The sequence below is a fragment of the Balaenoptera acutorostrata genome, chromosome 2 (genome assembly GCF_949987535.1).
Source record: "Balaenoptera acutorostrata chromosome 2, mBalAcu1.1, whole genome shotgun sequence".
Classification (NCBI taxonomy): domain Eukaryota; kingdom Metazoa; phylum Chordata; class Mammalia; order Artiodactyla; family Balaenopteridae; genus Balaenoptera; species Balaenoptera acutorostrata.
The window spans coordinates 37,230,618-37,250,698 of NC_080065.1; the positions used below are offsets into that span (position 1 = coordinate 37,230,618).

Below are 20,081 nucleotides of genomic sequence, written 5' to 3' on the forward strand. Positions count from 1 at the left end.
TAAATAAAGTTTAACAAACATTTCAGAGTGAGAAGATAATCTTGCAAATAATAAATCTTCATCAGTGTCATTAGTATAGCAGAACATTTATTATGCCATTTTAGTGTTTCTTTTGTTTTGGAATATCTATGTAATTTTTATTATCATTTATTTGGAGCTGAATTGTCTATATTGGTTTAAATTCATACCACATTGGTTTTTCATAACTCACTCACCAGAAGTCTGGCCAGTAGCTGTTGTGGTGAAGGAAGTTTCACTAGAAAGAGAAAGCAATTTTCATTACTGCTATGGGGCCTAGAAAAAATCAGAGGGGGCTTGGGTTTACAAGCAAAGCCCTGTAGCCTTTCTGGAAACTAGTCTCTCATAAGAGAAATGTTTTGCTTTGTTTTTGAATGTACAAACCAGCTCCTGTAGAGAGGACAAGTGCTGTTGACTCCTTGGCATTATTCTTCTTCCTCTCCTCTGCCATAAAGAGAATTCTGATGATATTAAACAGGTATTTCAGCGTTCCCGTATATTCTGCAGGTACCACAAAAGTCAGGATTCTTGGCCATAGCACCTGTGGAAAACATGAGGCAAGATGCAAGGATTGCTTATTCTTTTTCATTATTCCTCTTTGGTCCTCTCTGTGTGTTTCCCTCTAATCTAGAAAACTTTCTCTCACGTGTTATTATTTTGCTCTTCAGGCCAAATCAAAATGAAATCATGAAACACTGTCTCTGCACAGTACATTCACTTTCAGGTGCTACTTGCAGTGAGTGTTGGTCAGTGTTTCTCCGTGAGGTTGCTGCTGGAATTTGGGACAGGACAAGTCGTCACTGTGGGTCACTGCAGGAAGGGCGGGGCTCCACTCACCAAGTGCCGTTAAACCCCTTGTCAATATGACAACCAAAAATGCCCCAAATATTTCTCCAAACTCCAAGACTGGAGCCGAACTGTCCAAAGTGAGAAGGGTGGGGAAGGGATGGCGATTGGGCTGCTGTTGCTGTCTGTGCTCCAGGTGCTGATCATCATCATCATCTTTCTTCTTCTTCTTCTCCTTCTCCTTCTCCTTCTCCTTCTCCTTCTCCTTCTCCTTCTTCCTCTTCCTCTTCCTCTTCTTTCTTCCTTTCTTTAATTAATTAATTAATTTATTTTTGGCCACACCACATGGCTTGCAGGATCTTAGTTCCTCGACCAGGGATTGAACACAGGGCCCCTGCAGTGAAAGCGCCGAGTCCTAACCACTGGATCGCCAGGGAATTCCCCAGGTGCTGATCTTCTTGCTCTGGAAATCTGCAACACCTGATTTCTGTAGTCTGTATGTTTCACGTCCCCTGAAAAACTCCATTATGGTTCACGTCCTAATGGAAACTTAGGTGTCAACTTGGACTCCTCCCTTTGTCTTGGCATCTGTGTTTAATCACCAAGCCTAAGCCTAATCCTTTTCTTTTTTAAAAAAACAATTTTATTTTTTTATTTTATTACTTATTTATTTATTTTTTGGCTGTGTTAGGTCTTTGTTGTGGTGCGCGGGCTTCTCATTGCAATGGCTTCTCTTGTTGCGGAGCATGGGCTCTAGAGCGCAGGCTCAGTAGTTGTGGCGCACGGGCTTAGTTGCTCTGAGGCATGTGGGATCTTCCCGGACCAGAGCTCGAACCCGTGTCCCCTGCATTGGCAGGCGGATTCTCAACCACTGTGCCACCAGGGAAGTCCCAAGCCTAGTCTTTTTTAAACTGTAAGATTTCTCACGCCCTTCCATATTGCCCTTCCTACTATTATGACCCAGTTCCAGCCCCTATGAATCTCATCTCATCTCATCTCATATATAGACTCTTTGTGCTTAGTCTACTCTTAAATCAGTGTCTACTCTTAAATCAGTGTCAATACACTGATTTCCTACAGTTATCATTTAAAATGTTTAGCCTTTGCTTAAAATTTTCATTGGCTCATCAAGGACAAGGAAGGAATTTGGCATTTCAGACCCTTTAGAGTCTGGCCTTAGACTACTCTTTCATCATTTACTACTAGATCAGAATTTCCCAAACTTTAATATGCATCAGAAATGTTGGCATTTATTTGCAGGCAGATTTATGGGCCCCATGCCCAGATATGCTGATTCATTTAGGTCTGGCATATGGCCTGAAAATCTGCATTTTAAATAAATAGCCCCGGTAATCCAAAACCGACACCTTAAAAAACCATCCTAGATAAAGCCTCTGATCTCCTTAAACTGGCCTTTTGATTGTCTCCTGGCTGTGCCATGTATTTCTGGCCATTAAATCCTTTTCCAGGTTGTTTTGCTTAAGCAAAATGCAGATTCTAAGGCTCCTCCCCTTGAGGTTCAGGTTATATTAGGCCTCAAGTGAGGTCTGAGAATGTGTGCTTTTAACACCTTCCCAGATAAATGGGGAAAGTTTAGCATTCACTGCATTAGAATCACCACTTACAATACGTGTCTAAGTATGTCAGGGGAAGAAGAAAAATAATATTTTAAGATGCTTATAAACTGCCATTTACCATCCAGATATAAAAGATTATTTAGCTAATTTTACACCTTTTTGAGGAACTATTATGTGCTGGCACTAAGCATCCCAACATACTTCCTCTAGTCAGAGCATCAAAAAGCTGATGACCCATGGAGTACCAACTCGTATCTTTACTCCTAAATGGACAGAGCTTTAGAAAGGTGATCAAATTACCTATGAGTGGTGACAAAAGACTCCTTACCTGAGGCATTCCAATGATCAGTGGGTCCAGGGTTTTTAAGACCTCCAGGCTTGTTTCTTGGATACATTTCTCTCCCTTTTCGGTCTCCTGGGAGTTAGGTTTCATTGGTTTCTCCTTTAAGAAAGATGAAATAGGTGACTTGTTCATAATCCCTGCTGTTGGTTGCCTCTGACCTTACTTGGAGGTGTTCTTAGCCTCTGGGGTGGAGGATGCAGTCACTCAACTTAAAGGGCTTGTGGAATCCAGCAATCTTGGTCTCCAGTATCTACTCCTGTTTTAAAGTGCTCTTTGGAGGAATGGGTTAGAAAAAAACAACCCTGGCTGAAGCAGAAAAGCAAACATTGTGAGGATCCTTGGACTGCAATTACTCCTTTTCTCCCTCAGGCCTTTCCCCTTTTTCTCTGGGGCAAAAAATTCCAAGGACACTGCTTCCTAGTGGAGTGGACTGTAATTTCAGTTGCAATAAATTTGCTAAGATTACTGAGATCTTAAGCACATGTTTTTCGGGCTCTTCTTCCAAAGGAACCCGTGTAGCAAGTATGGATGTTTCTTGTGTTCTAGAAACAATTCACTTTCTCTGCCTCTCTCCAAACCACCCCCAAGCTTTTGAGGTCAGGTTGCCTCCTTTTTAGGAAAAACTGACTTAACCTACCTTGGGTTTATTATAAGTTAAAAAGGATATCACTGAAAGAAAACCGAGAACACTAGAAGCTGAAAAATTTATTAATGAAAGTGATAAGGCTGAAATATAACCTCTAAGTCAGTTTCTAACTTGGACCACAGATATTTTTTTAAAATCCAGTTGAGTCAACTGAACTTGCTACAGGGCAGCAATCAAAATGGCGCCCTCTTCGTACCAGATTCTTGTTGGACATTGCAAACTGGGAGAAGATGTAGTCAATCAGTGGCCAGCCTTCCTGGGCTTCAATGTAGCATTTTTCACACATGGTTTGGATGAGGAGGAGGGCGGAATTCCTCACCTAGAGTAAGGAAAATGCATTCACAACATTTTACTCTGAATGGAAATTTAGATTCTCCTATTCTGTAACCTTCATGGATCATTCAGTGGAATCTTTCCAAAAAAGAGTATAAATTGAATGATCTTACTGTAATATATGGAGCAGGAAGTAAACTACAGGTTATGATTTAAGTGTCACTGGCAAAGCTCTCTTTAACCAAAATCTTTCTTCCTAGTTCCCAAGACATATTCTCTATTACTATATATTATGAAACATTAGTAACTTTGGGCTAAAACATGGTCTCGCTTTAAAAATCCTCAGTGAAAGATACCACACTGAAATAAAGTTCCACAATTCCTTATCCACAAATTCAAACTCTAAATGACTCTGAAAACTGGGATTTTGTTTCTTAAATTTGGTGCCAACTCATTGGTAGCAAAACCCAAACTGAACTGTTTTAAAGCTATTTGTAGTCTTTACCTCTTTTATGTAGTGTGATATGCATACATTTTCTTGAAAAAATATTAATAGGTTTGATTGTGGGCTACTGTCACAGTAATGTTTTTCTAAAATCTGGAAAGTTGTGAATTCTGAAATATGTCTGGCTCTATGGATTTGAATAACGAGTTATGAACCTGTGTCACAAGCTTTTATTAATTTGGCTTCAATTAATTTATTGGATTGCTTCCCTGGAGGTTAGAAATCTCAGATCTAATTCCTTAGTGAACGGGTCTTTTAATGGAGGGTGGGAAGAAAATAATTTTGCACAGGGAGGAAGGGCCACAAGGTGGCAATTAACAATTAGCATACAGGGACTCAGTAATCTCCCTAATTAAGGAGAAAGAGGTATATTTTCTCTTTATTTTTGCCCGATTAGCTGGCCTTCCTTAAAGTTTCTGTGCTCTTTTATTCTACCCTAAATCTTAGCAATTCTTTGATTGGCTTGGTCATATACTGGGTCAGGTTTTTATATATAATCACTCCATTGTTATTTATTGCATAGCTTTGGTTATTTTAAACATAGTTATTGGTGACCAAAGCTTCTTAGGGGAATTTTTTCCTCTTCATTGGCTTCTGTGTAGGGCTTTGATCCAAACAGAAAATGGTTTTCATACAAATAATACTACAATTGCTAATTTTAAAAATTGTTCCCATTTAAGTTCTATGTCTTTCCAACGTGGAATACTTTAATCAAATACTCAGGAAATAATGACAAATCTATTGTGTGCAAGACTTGCTCTAGGTGCTCCCTGATTGCAAAATAGGATGTCTCTGCTCAGAACAGGGTTCAGGGATTATTATTTTTTGGAGGAAGAAGTGTTATCTTTATAATTAACAATTTTTCAACTAATTAAATTTAAAACTTTTTGAAGAGCATGGCACAGTGATGCTCTGGGCAAAAATCTTTTTTTTTTTTTACTGAGAAGCCCTTGAACTGAATGTGCTTTAGAACTTTACTTCGATAGAGTTTATCTTTGGGGGAAAGATGGAGTTCTTTTAAAAGTAGAATTGATCACTGAATTCTTTATAAAGCAATCTCATAAGCAGATTCTTAAACAGTCAAAACCATTTCATTTACTCCTAAAACTATCATTATCCAAATAAAAGTCCCCATTAATTCTCTTACTTTAATACTGAGGTCACCCATGACGACTTTGACTGTTTTTTCAATTGAAGTGATGTGATCCCTCAAATTGGGCTCTGAAAGATAGAGGGAGAAATTGAGAGACCCGCTTCAGAAGGACTACAGTATGTTCTAGAATTGAGGAAAACCCATTAGAGTTATGGTACATAGTTGCAAAGTCTCTGGTCCTTAACATTTTATGTTATTCAGTTCCCTTCTACCTTCTCCTTTTCCAACTCTTTACGCATGTTGATTGCTTTTTTTGTTCTCTATTACATTTTGTTTCACCTTGTTTAAAATGTTAGATTCTTAAGTGGATTCAATACATCATGCCTAATGGATCGGCTTTAAATTTCATAGACTACTTCATGTTTCTTCTGCCAAGTCTTCAATAAATCCCAGGGCAAACTGAATTTTAAAAAACTATTATAATGATTCACTTTGTTATAAAGCAGAAACTAACACACCATTGTAAAGCAATTATACTCTAATAAAGGTGTTAAAAAACCTATTACAATGCTGTGCAAAAATGAATTGTCATATTTTATTGAATCCAAGATATAATTTTATGAGGCATCATTATCTTATATTGTGTCGAGTGAAAAACTCTAGCGGCTGATGATAATTAAAGATGCTATCAATTATAAGATGCATTCTGATACTGTGAAAATATGTGCTTTTTGGAATTAATGAAATATGAAAATTTATTAAATTCTCCTCTTTTCTAAATGTACTAATTTTTAGAATATTGTACATTCTTCCCACCCACTCCCTGTTTATCAGGATACTTAACCAGTTTACTAGCTCTTTTAAATTCTAGATTCAATTCTCAAATATTCTACTCATTTAGTGGGTGCATCCATAAATATCATGAAAGAAGAGAGGTAACTAGAAACGCCTGTTTAAAAGTAGTAGATTGTAGACAACTAAGAAAACCAAGCTTCACCTGAATATGATGCTCTATAAACTTCCCAAAGACATGGGATAGAATCAGAGACAATGCACAAGTTTCAGTTTGCTTTTTGGTACAAAATAAACCACTCTGCTGTCATCTTTACTGCTTACCTTCAGTACTGATAGCCGATCTTAACAAAGTCAAGATTCCCATTCGAGTGGGTTCATTATTACTTCTCATTTGTTCATCAAAAAATTCTATCAGGTCTGCAGGGCTGGAATGGGCTGTGGGTTTAAGAAATACTGGAGTCATAAGAACTCATTTTCACCTTAGGTAAAATACTTGTGAATGGAAAGAGGATCATTCCATGAGGATTGTCAAAGTCACTCTTTGGTTGGTAACCAGATTTTATTATGTCCATACTTCTTTAGCATCACAGAATTAATTAAACAGTTTGGTCACTAAGAGAGCTAGACCCACTTCTATTCATACCTGTGAATGTAACCTTATTTGGAAATTAGGTTCTTTGTAGATGAAATCAAGTTAAGATGAGGTTGTCTTAAATCAATATGACTGGTGTCTTTATAATAAATGGATAGAAGATACAGACAGAGACACAGAGGGAAGCCTTGTGAACATGGAGGCAGAGATCAAAGTGATGCTTCACCAGCTGTGCTGCTGGAGACTTGCAAGGGTAAGAAGGAAGCAGGGAAGAGTGAAGAAAGACCTGGATGGAGCAGAGAGGTTTGGGTTGGAAATGTTAGAGATAAAGTGAAGAACTTAATTAGGCTGGGGCATAGAGAAGTGGAAACTATAGAAACAGAGGTGGTCAGTTAGGAGAGAACTAGACCATACTAGAAAGGTATGCAATGAAGTAGAGGAAATAACATATTTTGGGAGGGTGCAGGTGTGGGAGGTCTAGGATTGCCCTTGTCTCTTGCCCTGAGGGACTATATTAGAGTATAGTTTTGTATCCTGACCCTGGGAACTTGGTGCTTCCTCGACAACCTGTGTCCAGTATTCTAACCAGGTGATGGGCGGGATTGTGACGTGAAAGCAAGAACAAAAGGTAGAGGGTGAAGGAGGGAGAGAGAGACAAGGGATAGATACTAAGAAATGACAAGGAAGAAAAAGATGACTCGGGTTTGATAGAGTTTCAAATAATCTCAAATGCCAAGAAAAAAGCATTTCCTAGCCTTAGGGTTGCCAACTCTTACAGGTTCACCAGGAAATAAAACCCATGCATATATAGTCAATTAATTTTCAACAAAGGAGCCAAGAATAAACAATGGGGAAAGAATAGTGTCTTCAATAAATGGTGCTGGGAAAACTGGACAGCCGCATGCCAAAGAATGAAATCGAATTCCTACCTTACACCAAACATGCAAATTAAATCAAAATGGATTTAAGACTTGAATATAAGACCTGAAACTGTAAAACTCCTAGAACAAAACATAGGGAGAAGCTCTTTGACATTGGTCTTGGCAATGATTTTTTTGAATTTGATACCCGAAGCAGAGGCAACAAAAGCAAAAATAAACAAGTGGGACTACATCAAACCAAAAGGCTTCTTCTCAGACAAGGAAACCACCAACAAAATGAAATGACAACATATGGAATGGGGAAAAATATTTGCCAACCTTATATCCAGTAAGGAGTTAATATCCAAAATATGTCTGAGACTTTTCTGGTTTTAGAACTGAAAGTTCTATTTTCCTGGAAGTCCTTTAGTCCCAGGCAGATCCGGATGATTGGTCACCCTACCAGCTGCACTTTTCTTGGGAGCAGGGAGGATAGGGAAAGGCACAGAATACTGTGAGTTGAAGAAACATTTTGTGTGTATGTGTGAAAGTAACAAATGTGACAGCTTGCATGCACTTCATCCTTGTCGTCATCATCACTTGGAGACATTTTAATTAAAAACCCTCTGGATGCTGAGTCCTACCTAGAATGAGGAAACAGTCTGAAGCTTCGATTTCATTTTCCCTTACTGGAGGATCTAGAACTCTGCACACCTGAATGAGAAGAAAAAAATCAGGTGGTAGATGTTAAAAAGAGAAAGCTGTTGAAAATGAAACAATCAGATCTGACAACATGGTCTTACCTGGTGGAGTAAATTGATAAAGATGGTCTTCCTCAAGGCCTTTGGAAGGCTAACGTCATAAAGGACTGCCGCGGTCAATATCTGTCTTAGACTCTGGAATAAAAGCTCTGGAAGGTTAGTTGGAGGCTGCCTATGGAGCAGCGGCACAGGATGTGGAAAGCAAATCACTACTCATTACGTTTTGTGAGGAGAACAAAGCCATAACCTTTCTGTGGTTACCAGTTGTCTTTAGTGATTCTGCTCCTCTACCTTGTTTAGTTCCCCAGCAGCTTGAACAGAAATTCCTTTCTGGAGTTTCCACCATCCAGCTATGCCACCGACCACTTCTCTAACTCATATTTCCCAAGAGATATTTAAGTTTGGGCTCTCTTAAGCCCAAACACGTGTTTGAGTTCCTTGACCCCTTTTGGAAATTAACATCCTCCAGGATGATTGCTGGTCAACTACCAGAATCGGTTTCTTCAGGGTGTGGCTCTCACCTGAGTGACGTGGAAATCAATCTCTTTGTCTTTATACTGCTTCAGGAGCCAAGGGACCTGGCCCAGGGCGTATTCACAGAGGTCTTCCCGATGGAGAAGCAAGCTCACTGTGGGGCCATGAGCCTTAATGATGGCCAAAATCTGCAGAGGCAGCAAACAAGTACTGTTTCTCACACTTCATTATGTTTTCTGTACATTTCTCAGCATACCAGAAGCTTTAGATACCCCCCAAAAAACTTTCCTCACTGCTTTCAACCGAGCAAGTTTTCTTCAAAAAATGTTTAGGTTAAGATCATTGTAAGAAGGAGAGTTATATTTGTATCTACATCTATATCTATATTGATGCTCATTTCAATATTTGCCCCGCTCTCCTATTTCTTTAACCTCTCTCTAATGGTCACTTTCTTTTACTATATTAACACATTTAAAATTTCCCTTATATTAAAAAAATTCTTTGATTCCATATCATTTTAGCCCCACTGTTATCCTCATCCAATTCTGTTTCTCTTTCCTTTCTTGCAGAGCAAAGCTTTTGGAAAGAGTGGTCTACCTTTTTTACCTCCACTCCCCACCTCCCCTTTATTTCTCAATCCACTGTCATCTGGCTTCCACATGACATGAAAAATGAACCAGTACAAAATATAAATGCAATATATTGATGATAAAAATGTAGAAATCATGGGCTTCCTCGTAGCACAGTGGTTAAGAATCCGCCTGCCAATGCACGGGACACGTGTTCGATCCCTGGACCGGGAAGATCCCACATGCCGCGGAGCAGCTAAGCCTGTGCACCACAACTACTGAGCCTGCGCTCTAGAGCCCACGAACCACAACTGCTGAGCCCACGTGCCGCAACTAGTGAAGCCCACTTGCCTAGAGCCCTTGCTCTGCAACAAGAGTAGCCCCCACTCGTTGCAACTAGAGAGAGCCCGCGTGCAGCAACGAAGACAATGCAGCCAAAAATAAATAAATTAAATAAATAAATAAATTTATTAAAAAAAATGTAGAAATCACAAAAATTAGTAGGAAGCAGAAAACACAGTACCCACAGTACTCATAGATAAGCACTGTCTGATGTATTTTAAATAAGTTATTTCTTTATTTGACCTATTCTTTCCTATCTTTTTCTCTATGTATTTTAATTTCTTAAAAATTGACACCATTCTTTAATCTATAGTTCTTTTTTTTTAAAATTTTTATTTATTTATGGCTGTGTTGGGTCTTCGTTTCTGTGCGAGGGCTTTCTCTAGTTGTGGCAAGTGGGGGCCACTCTTCATCGCGGTGCGCGGGCCTCTCACTATCGCGGTCTCTCTTGTTGCGGAGCACAGGCTCCAGACGCGCAGGCTCAGTAATTGTGGCTCATGGGCCTAGTTGCTCCGCAGCATGTGGGATCTTCCCAGACCAGGGCTCGAACCTGTGTCCCCTGCATTGGCAGGCAGATTCTCAACCACTGCGCCACCAGGGAAGCCCTATAGTTCTATATTCTGCTTTTTCTACTTAATAAATGATTTTTTTTTCTATTAGCTAAATTTTGCTATACAGCAAACCACGTCAAAACTTAGTGGCTAATAACAATAACCATTTATTTCACTCAACACTGTGTGTCAGCTGGAAGGTTCTTCTACCACATTTCCATGCAGTAGACACGTTTCAAGATTTTTCTTTCTTGAGCACCATAGCAATGTCCTCTGTAGATCTGTCTCTGCTTCTTGAAAATCACTCTTTTCTTAGTTTCTAAGATCTCATTCTTCCTGCTTAAGCCCTTCTGAGCTCTTTTCTTTTGGTTTTTTAAAGATTTTTTTGATGTGGACCATTTTTAAAGTCTTTATGGAATTTGTTACAATATTCTGTTTTATGTTTTGGTTTTTTGGCCACGAGGCATGTGGGATCTTAGCTCCCCGACCAGGGATCGAACTCACACCCCCTGCATTGGAAAGTGAAGTCTTAATCACTGGACCACCAGGGAAGTCCCCCAAGGTTTCTTATTTCTTAAAAAAAAGTCCTGTGTAGCATTCTTTATTATGTGGCCAAGACCACCTTCTGGGTTTCTTTTATTTCTGCCTCTTTATATCCCCTTTCCTCTCCCCACTTCCCCTTCTCCCACTGGACTCACTTAAGTATCACGTTATCCCATCTCTAACGTATGCTTCAGTGGGTTTTATCCCCTCTTTAGGGACTGCATGTCTCCTGTAGTGATGACTTCATGGGTTGCAAGCTCAGTTCCAATGTCATGGTCTTTCCAGCGCTCACCAGGGGTTAAGTGCTTCTCTCCCTGTGCTCCCTTATTACTTTGTGCACCTTCTTGTTACTTGCCTAACTCTTCCTGTGGGAGGCTAGGAAAGTAGTCAGCAAATTTGCATTGAATTTTGTTTTTCAAGTGGCTTGAAGAAAAGACTTCTACAGAATATTTTAAAAATTTCGTATTTGCTAATGATTTAACTATCCCAGCATGTTAAAAAATAAATGCTTTAAAAGCTCAAAATATAGAAAAGAAACTGAACTAGAGAAGGTAGCTAAGTGTTAAATCTTTTATAATATAGCAATAAAGAGATTGAAATAGAATATGTTAGCCTACTTTAAAAAATTATAGCAATTAAGCAAGATAAGGATGGGATTATATATGTGAATGCACTTTGTAATCTATTCTTTATAAATCATTACAGTATTTTGAAGCAGACACGCTTCTTCTTTAGATATCATTTTAATTCATTGTGATATTCACAGACACAGGAAATATCTGTGGACTGGTGTTTTTCCTAATCAGTGACAGCCCAAATATGGGTTATGATATAGCTAAAATTCCAAATATTTTGCTCATTTTAGTTATTTATTGTTCTCTGCACACTTTGGCATGTCCGTTCCATGAGAGTGGGGATTTGGGTCTGTTTAATCTCTGCTGTATCCCCAGTATGGGAATGATGTCTGGCATGTCATGGGGACTCAATAAATATTTGTTGAAATAATGAGTAAATAGTGATTTGAAACAGGAAAAACAAAAGATTTTATAAACCTGATAAGATACAACCCACAGCTTTCTAAGAGAACTAAGATGAATTATCATGTCAAAAAGAGAAGAGGAAGTTCAACCAGCATGCCAGGAGAGCTAGCTGGAGGCATGCTGAACCCCACTCACTTGTGTGGGCGAGGTCGTGGCAGCCCACTTGTCCATGATATACCGGAACAGCATGAAGATTTTGTCAGAGAGGCGATTGGTGTCCAATCTGGGGTAGGGGAAGTCTCTCCAGTGGTTGACATACTTGTAAATGGCTCTGCTGAACTTCTCAAGGGCTGCATTTTAAAAACAACCACAGACTGAGAAAAATATCAAGGTAAGTAGGACCATAATATAATTTGAGAAGAGTGTACTGATGATTAGCAAATGTGTAATAGTTTCCATAAAATCTTTTGACTGCACCAAGTAAATATATAAAAAGTGTTCAAGCCACTTTAGTGAAATGTAAATTAAAACCATAATGAAATACTACAACATACCATCTGGAATTGCTAAAATTTCAGATAGTCAATGTCAAGTGTTGGCAGGACTAAGGGGCAGCTGATATTTTTACATTCTGCTGGTGAGGATGTGAATTGATTACAAACACTTTAGAAAACTGTTTGGCATTATCAACCAAAGTTGAATATGCTTTATCTATGACCCAGAAATTCCACTCCAAGGTATACTTATGGGCACTAGATATGCATACATATGGGCACTAAAAAACTTGTACAAGAATGTTCCTATTCAATTATTTTTGTAATAGCCTCAAACAAAAAAAATGATCCAAATATTTGCCAACAGGTAGAATGGAAAAATTGTAGTATAGACATGTAATAGTATACAGAAATGAAAATGGACTACAGGTACACAAAACATGTATGAGTCTCACGAATAGGCAAAGCTAATCTACGGTGTTAGAATTCAGGATTGTGGTTACCCTTGGAGAGGATGGAGAGGTGATGACTGGGAGAAAAGATGGGGGCTTCTTGGGAGTTAGTTATGTCCAAATTTTTTCCTGAGTTGTGGTCAAATGGATGAGCTACTTTGTGACAATTCATCAACCTGTATATTTCTGATTTTTATGTTTTTCTCCAAGTATGTTTTACTTTAATAAAATTAAAAAATCTTGGGCCTGCAAAAATATCATATATATCACATATATATTTGCATCAAATGCGTTAAATAATACTTTTTCCTTCAGCCCCTCATGCTATCCCTTTCATTAGACAGTAAAAAAACTGTAGTTTACTCTCTCAAGGTTACCTCATCTACAAATAACTCTATGGAAAAAATCCCAAGTATCTTAGCTTTAGAGCTGGTCATTTTTGGTTTATTCCTATCCCCTCCAAACTCTCTCTGATAATCTCATGTTACATTTTGTCAAGTCCATTTTGCGTGTGTGTGTGTGTGTGTGTGTGTGTGTGTGTGTGTGTGTGTGTCTTGCACTGCCCTATAATGAGAAGGGATGGTGCTGGGTTCGTTGATGGTATCTGAAACAACAAGCACAATGTCTGTTTATTTGCTGATTGATTGAACACATAGCTAGATGGACGGCTATTAAATTTTATACCTTTTCTTTACTGGCAGTCAGGCAAAGTTGCTTTAAGACTAAAGCACACTTTTAGATAAATTTATAACACACAGATGAGAATTCCCTTATTCATTGCCACGATGATTTCTGATTTTATTTTCTTTTACCTTCTTGCTTATTAATATCGGAGGTAGAAATGCACTTAGTGGCACCAGCGTTTTTTTGCTGGAACACAATGTTAGCTGTGACAGTAAGTAGGGAAAGTAAAAAATATTGAAAAGTGGGCTAATCTAATATAGTAGTTTGAGTCCTTGAGTCAGACTGTACGTGTCTCTACCACGTACCAGCTGTGTGATTGCAGGCAAGCTGTTTAACCTTTCTAAGCCTCAATTTCTCATCTGTAAAATGAACAGAAAATGTTAGCCACCTAATGGGGTTGCTATGAGGGTTAAATGAAATAATAATCTTAAAATACCCAAGGCAGTGCCCAGGTACATGGTAAATTCTCAATATTTATCAGATACAAATATTACCTTTATTGAGGACAGACAAGAGGAAATGGGTAAAATAGAATAGAAAAGACTTGGTTGGTAGGTAAAGAAGATATTCCTAACAGTATAGGCTTTAAAACATTATAAAATAGTAGTGCTGGGGATGTCAGAGGTGGAAAGGGTCTTAGCAATCACTTCATTTGTTGTTGTTAGAGGTGAAATTGAGGTTGAGAGAAGGGCAGAGTCATCTGATGGCTCAGTGACTGATCGGAGAAAAGAGTCCTGGTCTTCAGACTCATCCAAGAAGTCTCTCACTGTGCTGAAAATGCTTTTTCCAGGAACTCAAGGGCATGCTTTTCTCTGTAGATTGTTGATTACTGTAGATATATTTCAGTTTTGGGGTAGAGGGATTTGTGACCATAGCTTGTTTACCCATTTTCCTTGATTGTATAATTGCTTGTATTTTGATTAGATTGTTTACTTATCACTTTCACAGTATTGCATTACAAAGGGATGCCAAAATTTAGCCTATGGCTAAGAGCTCATAAGCTCTCATAATCACTGTTGAAAAGTGTGATCCAGTTGAAGAAGGAGGCTAGTATAAATGGACCTGGTGTAAGACAGTGGGAAGGATATGGACTGGGTAGTCATGTAGGCCTGGATGCCGCCTCTCCATCTCACTGACCGTCACCACCCTGAGAAAATCGCTTAACCTCCATGACCCTCAGTTTCTCATCTGTAAAATGGGCGAATAGTACTTTGCAGAACTGCTGTGAGGATTGACAGAGATAACTCCTGAAGAAGGCCTTCCATGTGGTAGGCACTCAGTAAATGGTAGCTACTATCACTAGAAAGGACAAGAATGAAGTAAAAGGAAAAACAAGACATTTACTCCATTCATAGTCTGGTCTTAACAAAGAGGAAACCACAGGGATACCCACCGATACAGAAAGCTCCCTTCATCCCTTCCTCCTCGGCCAGCCTGAGCATGGTTTGCATGGTGAGCAAGGTCATCATCATGAAGGGAATGCTCTGGGACACTGCAGTGAGGAATCAATAAGCATTTCAAGGCTTCGTAGGGGAGGCAGATGAGGTGCAGCGGGAAGTTGTTCTCTATCCCTCCCCCACTGTAATGCCAGGCTCTAGTTAGAGAATCAATCTGTAGTTAGAGTCCCTTAAAATAAGGTACTGGCTATACAGCATCTGTACCTGTTGCTTAGTAGCAATTACTTACTGGAATGATGATTTTATTTATGTTCGTCCCTCCCACCAGAACTTGCCTGTATCCCCAGGGCCTAGCACAGGTGATAGGTGCTCAATAAATATCTGTTAAATAAAGTGGTTTAGAAAAAAACATCCTAGGAAACCCTTACTTCATGTTACGAGTTGAGTGGTTTGCAGAATATGGCTTGTGGATAATGTGCTTCTGCAAACACAAAACCAGGTGAAAGGGAAAATGAGGGTGGGAGAGAGTCCAGACAAATTCAGAGCAGTGTGGACCCGTGACTGGCCAGCAGGCTCATCTATGCTCATAAACAACAGCCCAAATGCTGCTATCAATGTTCTTTAGTATAAAAGAAGGGAGGGATCTTCTCCTTTCTGCTGTTTGCTCCCATTTGGGTTTACACAATTAGAATGATTGTTTCCCAGGGAAAATGTGGACACTATTCCCTCCGTACCGTAGCTCATTGCCAGTTCAGCCAGGGCAAGCACAACGAATTCATTTGGTAGCTCCAGGATCCTGAAGTTATTTTGTACTTCATACATCACAGAGTTGAAATCATGTGCAGCGAGAGACACCAGTACCTCCCCAGCTAGCATTCTGATTTCTCTGGAGATCTGAGGAAGAAAAGGAAAATAACAATAACAACTAGGAAGAGCGGAACGAGTCAGCAGGGGGGAAATATTGATAGTTTACATAATATTTATAAGTTCCTTACCTTTTCAATAGAGGGAGAACAGGCTGTTACAAACCCAGCGTGTAAGACTCTAGGGTAGGTGTCAGTAGCTGGGAAAGCAGAGGTAATTCAAAAGCACCTCAAAGCCAGGTTTTAATAGGATTCTTGTAAACTTGGGGCAATACATGTTTTCTTGTTAATTAATCAGGTACCATGAATATAAGATTTACGTTTTATGTTGAAGTGATATGAATTACTGAAGGGAATGGAGAATGAAAAATGGGCTAGGATTTGGGCTAGAAAAACCCAAAGCTAGCTAGAGATTTGGGTTTTAGTACTGTCCTGATCTAATTATCCTTGATGTTGGAGATATTTGGAGGGACTTCTGCTTTTGGTAATAGTGAACGAGGTCAATTTGATCAACTTTCCTGCTCAGGGAAATAAAAAGTGCTGGGCAAGATATTAAAAAATATACTCATAGAAACATCAAAGAGATCACAATATAAGGTGGAATGAATTACTGAATTGAGATCTGGACAAGACTGGAAATCCAGAGAGATAAGCCCTGCTTTTGAGGCTGCTTTGTAGCGTTTTGGGACAATAGTCAGAATTCAGGGCCAACCAATAGTGAGATCCTGGTTATCTCACCTCTTATCTTTTGGGCTAAGACCTCAAAGGGCTGCATTGATATGAAAGGTTAAATAGGCTCTCCACAGACTGTAGTGCAACATTGAGTCACAGAAGTTGCCCAGAAAAATCTCAAGCCCTGAAATTAATCATAGATTGTTTGTGCCCTTGGCAAGTAAACAAGTAAAAATTCTTTCTGGAAGGAAATAACATTATTTTAAGACTCAAATTATTTCTACAAATAATTTTTCAGATACAGTGTCTAGTAGATATAGATAAGTAGGCACGTGAAGAGATAAGAATTCATATGGGAGCCAAGAAACTTCGGTTCTAGTTATTTGTTCTGTCAATAGATAGCTGTATTACTTTGCAAACAATCTCTCTAAGCACCAACTTCCTCATCTACAAGTGGATGGGATATTACTCCTAAAGACTTTCTTAGCTCTACCTCGGTTTCCTCATCTGTGTTGGGGTAAATAATATGTGCTGTAACTGTATCCAGGTTACCATGAAGAACTAATAAAAGTGACCTGTGGTCCTGGCAGTGATGTAGAAAAGTTTATGGATGTCTGCATGGGTGCAGTTGGGTTAGGTAAAGACCTGTTGCTGGTCCTGACACTGACTCATCATCAAGGATCAAACTTACATTGTCATCTCTCATGTCCTTAGAAGCGTAATAAATCAACCTTTGGACAATTGCATCACCCAAGATGTCAGTATTCTGAATAACGGAAGTGAGATGACCATAAATGTCTTCCTGTGAACATACAAGGTTACACACAGAAATTTGAGTTGCAAAACTAAAGGAGTCAGATAAAGTCCAAATGAATAACACCATTAAACTAAGCAACATATCTCTACTACACAATGGATTTTATATATCCTAAGTGGGACTTCCTTAACATAATATTTATCTTTAGGAATCAAAGGCTTATAGGTAAAGCAAAGTTCATTCTAAAACCTATTTTAATTTGACTACATTTCTATGGCAAAATCTAACTGAAGGTAGGGGTGGGCAACCCAACATACTAAAGTCTCTTGAAATTCACTGTTGTTGGGCACTCAGGGCAATGGAAATGCCTATCAACCTAATTGTTGCTCTTACTACCAGAGAGTGACTATGGCATTAAGGAATACAATGCGATTCCCAAAGAGGCTGCTAAGTTATGAAACTTGTTCCTAAAGGGGATTTATAGGCCCTTACTTCATTCATGCCTTTGTGGAGAAGAAGTTGTAAATCCTTTTCCACAGAGCTGCAGCCTCTGGGACTGATATGGCTTGGCAGATGCCGGTGTGTGAGGGCTCTTCTCAATCTCTTAGGTGGCCACATGGCCTTTGGAAGATGAGAGACCGGTGTTCTGAAATCTCCAAGAGCCTCAGGCATGCTACGTTGAGGTACTATGCCTATGTTTAATGTGTGAAATAACTCGTTTTGCATAAGGGATTCTAATATGGAGTCAGGGTTGAGAACCACTGGATTAAGGGATAAAGGTGTAGGCACTGCCCTTCACGGGGAGGCTATGTTGAATAATGATTAGGAGCATTATTTTGGAGTCAGACAGGCTTGTGTTTGGATGTAATCCTGTTGTTTTTAGGTGTGTAACTTCTCTGGGCTTCACTTTTCTTAGTTGTCAAATGGAAATAACAATACCTACATCATAAAGTTGTGAGGAGTGAACATAATACAATGCATTATTGTTTAGAAAGCATCTAGCTCTCTCCAGCCTTAGGTAAGTGTTCAATGAACAGTAACTGTTGTTATTTTACAAAAGGTTGTTGAAGCCAGAAAAGCCTTCAAATCTCAGAGAAATAAATCTCTAATTGTGAAACAGCATTACAGATGAGTAGGGTGGATCTTTGGGGATTTTCATAGGAGCCCTCAAATTCCTTACAGGACATTTGGTCCTGTCCAAAATGTTCATAAGACATTTGGTCCACACCAAAAAGTCCTTGACATGTTTTGGACAGGACCAAATGTCTGCTAACCCTCAAATTCCACAGGAGGAGGCTCTAATCCACATGGTTGTAAGTCTGACATCTCCCTTTTTCCACATCTATCTGTGTAAGGTTACGTAAGGGGGCATTCTTTTGCTAGCTTCTACAGTTGGATACTCTGAATCCTCAAATGCCAAATATCATTGTTTAAACATTACAATGACTTCCATTAAAACTGCATTTTCTGAAAAACTGAATGTCACTTAAGAAGTGGGAGAGAAAAGGGGGAGTTGAAGCAAAGAACGATGTAGATGAAATGTTGCATTAACTGGATTAGAAAAAGTGAATGGGGAAGAGACTTTTCTCTATTTTCCTTACCTTGCTAATATTATCTTCCTTGTTCAGCATGCTGAGAGTGAGGTTAATCTCTCCAAAAATCCCTAAAATGGACAGGAAAAGAAGAATTAAGAACATGTTGAAATGCCCTCCTGTGAATTACTATGCGATGGTTACCTCTCTCTCCTTCTCATTCTCTCCTTCTCTCTCTCTCCTCTCTCTTCTTTCCTTCTCTCTCCTTCTTTCCTCTCTCACCTTCTCCCTTTCTCCTACTCTTCTCTTCCTCTTGACTGCCACCTCTATGATGGCAGGAACTGTGTCTTATTCATATTTCTTATAATTGACATACTTGAAAATAGAAGATGCTTAGTATTTTTCAAAACCTGAATTAAACGTGGAGGGGAAGATAAAAGATGCTAGATCCCTGTTTATCTCTCCAGTCATGTAGGCATCACCCTATATCCTCTTTAGCAAGGCTCAGCTTTCAGATTCCATGAACTGAATCCCTTACACCTGACTTGAGTAGGGGAGGGCAAGAGTGTAATAGAGCTTGTTATTTTCCACCTCCTTCCTCATTGCCCCCACCGCCCACCCCCCAACTTATTTATTCACATACTCTTTCTCTCTGACTTCCCTTCTGGCCCTCTCAGGTCCCTCTTCTGGTATCATGCTCATGCAACCTTGTTCTTTTCTGATAATGATCTAAATACTTTTGACTTGTACCTTCCAGGAATTATTTGAATAAAGCTTGTTTGAAAACTGAAAACACATATTTGAGTCCAGGGAATTGAGCAATTTCACACCACATGGCAAGTTGGTAGAAGGGATATTTCTCGATGTAGTGATTTTCCACAAGCCTCCAAATCAAACAACATAACCCTTTAGAACAGTCTTTTTTGGCAAAGCAGAATATTTCCAAAAGACTCTGCCAGTATTGAAGATTAAGTAAGAAACTGCCTTTCTTTGTGTTGTAGCCCCATTTTCTCCTCAAGTAGACTATACATTTTTAAAGAAGGTAGGACACAATTATCTCTCAGGCTCCTAGTCTATCATTGGTCCTTTACAATCCATGTGATTTTATTATTTTGGAATAAAGGGAGAGTAGAGAGAAACAATCTTACTTTAGCATAGCTTTTCATAAAACCTTTTAAGGTGTACAGATCACCCTCAATGATGTACACCATTCCTCACCTCACATATGCATTTCGTGACACAGACACAAAACACCTAATTCCTCAGGATCCGACGATGCTCACCTGCAGATTCCTTTGTGTCCTTGGCCATGTCTTGGCTGTTTCAGGCTCTCTAAGAGACGGCACCTAAGTATCAGAAATAATAAGGCTAACAAATCGAAGAAGCAGGTTGGCAAGTTTCTCACATAAGGTTCACATAAGGGTCTCTAAATGGAAGTCCCTCCACCACTTGATTGGCACAATGATCTGGAAGCTTCCAGTGATGGGCTGCTGCTGAGAAAGATGATGCTGTATTCTACCAC

General features: G+C 39.2%; 1 protein-coding gene across 1 annotated transcript in view; it reads right to left on the bottom strand.

Annotated features, from left to right (window-relative positions):
* Positions 1-19,870, bottom strand: part of MROH2B (maestro heat like repeat family member 2B) — a 60,826-nt gene extending 40,956 nt beyond the window's left edge. The window contains exons 1-15 of the mRNA XM_007192267.2: positions 19,843-19,870; positions 18,629-18,690; positions 16,962-17,072; positions 15,470-15,629; positions 14,732-14,830; positions 11,904-12,058; positions 8,771-8,911; positions 8,292-8,384; positions 8,133-8,202; positions 6,358-6,471; positions 5,296-5,369; positions 3,567-3,689; positions 2,710-2,823; positions 403-559; positions 216-256 (exon numbers count right to left, since the gene is read on the bottom strand). Coding sequence (XP_007192329.2) covers positions 216-256; positions 403-559; positions 2,710-2,823; positions 3,567-3,689; positions 5,296-5,369; positions 6,358-6,471; positions 8,133-8,202; positions 8,292-8,384; positions 8,771-8,911; positions 11,904-12,058; positions 14,732-14,830; positions 15,470-15,629; positions 16,962-17,072; positions 18,629-18,690; positions 19,843-19,870 — 1,542 coding nt within the window. The remainder of the gene's footprint in view (positions 1-215; positions 257-402; positions 560-2,709; positions 2,824-3,566; positions 3,690-5,295; positions 5,370-6,357; positions 6,472-8,132; positions 8,203-8,291; positions 8,385-8,770; positions 8,912-11,903; positions 12,059-14,731; positions 14,831-15,469; positions 15,630-16,961; positions 17,073-18,628; positions 18,691-19,842) is intronic.
* Positions 19,871-20,081: the final 211 nt, after the last annotated feature.